The following is a 2,547-nucleotide window of genomic DNA, read 5'->3' on the forward strand; positions in this document are numbered from 1 at the left end:
GACCGTCCGATCTATATCTAACGGATAAAAGCAAACTATGGCAATTTTGTAAAAAGATACCCACACCTCTCTCCACACTTGCAGATAAGGACTTTCCTCGTTCATCCTTTTCTCTCACAAAATAAAATACTCATACAAATGCATCTTGACGTTCCGTGCAACGTATGGGCATCTTGCTAGTATGAGAAAGAAAATGAGGATTGTGACTGCGTGGATGGACATATAAAGACTCAAAGCGGACACATCGGGTAACTGATTGGGCACGTCCACAGGCGTTTGAGGGATCGAATTAGAGATACGTAGCTGAAGATGCTCTAACCTTTGAAGATAGAACTCAAGTCGATAAAGCACTCTAGGTTGAAATCATCCACTCCCACCCGATTCGTTGACTCTCACAATCCAATAGAGAGCTCGAACAAGGTGGAAGATTCTTCTTCTGAGTAGGTCTTGAATAAGCTTCACGAGTAGAGTGTTTAATTAGTCTTGGGGAGGAGAATGCGCATAGACTCTATTGATACTACGTAATTTTCTCCCTTGTCTTGATCTTTGACTTAATCTTTTATATATTTTTTACATATTGACCATGAAGGCTTGATTGGACTTTGGCCGACTGGGATGACTTGCTTGGACACAGGAGAATTTTTTTAGACTGTTGTTGACAATCTTGACTTGTGTTGACTGGCCTTAACTTTCTTTGGCCATCCTACATAGTCAAACTGCCCGACAAACGGTGACGGCCAACAGAAATCACGAAGCTGATCCCCCGACGGAGCTTGTGGAGCCATGGACGGATTCGGAGGTCAAAGGCAACGTACATCGTCCGTCAGACTTAGCGAGCAACTTTACAACTGAACAAATGTACTCAGGTACGAACAAGACACCGATTACATCGTACTATTTTGTGAAGGAAAATCATCTTATTCCAAATACACGCCTATAATAACACATACGGTTGTTCGTTTGCACACTATCCTGATCTGCCCTGCCTTTCATAGACCGAGTGTACAAGAAATGCGCATGTAAACACAACACTTAGATTAATTATTGGGTACAAACAATACATGACTTGAAATGCATACCTATAGGCAGTAGTAGTAGGAAAATTACCACGTACTGTACGATTGCAAGCGATTTAGCAGCGGCGTATGGATGATGACCTCGCAGTCGCAGCGATTAGAAGGCCACTTCCGCGTTGGCAAACTCCTCTCTCTTCTGGCTCACGTCCGCCACCATCTCGCCGAACCTGCAGGGTGGGCTGACCACCGGCACCGTGCCCCGCGCGCACTGTCCACCACGCCCGTTGCGAAGTCCATTCGCATGCATGTCGCTGGACTTCTGCGCGATGATGACAGAGTTCACCACGTCGTCGTCGGGGTGACACACGGCGAGCACCTCGAACCCGCCTCGGCCGATGTCCTGGGGATCGACGATCGGGTACAGGAACCCACGCGCCCCGTGCGCGCTCCGCACGACGAGGGCCGCCCCGTCCGCCATGTGCGCGCCAAGGTGTGCGATCACCTTGGCCTTGTCCTCGGCAGCCATGCCCACGAGCGCGGCCAGGAAGACGACGTCGTACGTGGCGAGCTCGTCGGTGAGGTCCGCTACGTCGGCGGTGTGGAATGACATGCGTGCGCCCACGTCCTTGTCGGCGCGGAACAGCTTGCTCGCACGGTCGTTGGCCGCGCCACACAGGTCGTAGTTGTCGAACACCGCGTCGGGCAGGTGGCGTGCGGCGAGGACGTACGAGCTGAACGGCAGCGGGCCGGAGCCGATGAAGGCGACACGGGCCGGGGCGATGCCGCCGGGGACGTAGCGCGCCAGGAGCTCGTACTCCAGCTTGCTGAGGTTGATGTAGTTGCTGTAGTAGGGGAAGACGCCGAGGTGGTCGAGCGGGTTGTCGAAGGCGGCGAGCATGTCGGAGTAGTGCGCCTCCAGCTTCCCCTCGGCCTCGGAGCAGAGGCGGATGAGGCCCTCCCGCATCGCCTGTGCCTCCGGGCCGAGCTTGGTCACGTCCACGGGGCTCGGGGGGACGCACGCGGTGACCAGGTCGGTGAAGAGCGCGTCGACGTCGGGGGACGGGCTGAGCGAGGGCAGCTTGGCGATGGCGGCGTGGAGGCCGGTGATCTTCTGGACCAGGGCATCGACCTCCTTGTTCTGGGCATCCATGTTAGTGTGTTCTTGCCTTGGTACCTGACGCGTGATGAGCTTCTGAGACACAGTAGTGGAGTGGTCGATCGAGCTGCTTGATGAACTGGAACGAGCAGCACGGGGTATATGTAGGCTGTAGCGGCCGTCTAGAGCACTGATCGATGGAGATGGAAATTGGAAAAGCTGTGCATGCATGCAAGCTTCACGCGTCCATGCCCAATATGGCTGGTTTCATGCCTCTGCTCTGACGTCCGGTTTTGAAGTGGAGAGCGTTTTCTATGTCCTTTTCCTCTAGATCACATTTTTCAGATTTCGCACCCCCAAAAAAAAAAAGATCACATTTTTCAGATAATATAAAGAGTGTACACAAATTGCTTATTTAGGCTGATTACTACTCGC

The 2,547-nt window shown here is 52.9% G+C and overlaps 1 protein-coding gene across 1 annotated transcript; it reads right to left on the reverse strand.

Annotated features, from left to right (window-relative positions):
* Window positions 1–841: 841 nt before the first annotated feature.
* Window positions 842–2,251, reverse strand: LOC119314969 (probable nicotianamine synthase 4). Its single transcript, XM_037589648.1, has one exon. It carries the CDS (start codon window positions 2,164–2,166, stop codon window positions 1,174–1,176), a length of 993 nt encoding a protein of 330 aa, XP_037445545.1. The 5' UTR covers window positions 2,167–2,251; the 3' UTR covers window positions 842–1,173.
* Window positions 2,252–2,547: the final 296 nt, after the last annotated feature.

The sequence above is a fragment of the Triticum dicoccoides genome, chromosome 6A, assembly GCF_002162155.2.
Source record: "Triticum dicoccoides isolate Atlit2015 ecotype Zavitan chromosome 6A, WEW_v2.0, whole genome shotgun sequence".
Taxonomy (NCBI): Eukaryota; Viridiplantae; Streptophyta; class Magnoliopsida; order Poales; family Poaceae; genus Triticum; species Triticum dicoccoides.

What these genes read in the sequence shown, in the direction of transcription:
- LOC119314969 (XM_037589648.1), bottom strand. Translation starts at nt 2,166, where the DNA reads ATGGATGCCCAGAACAAGGAGGTCGATGCCCTGGTCCAGAAGATCACC.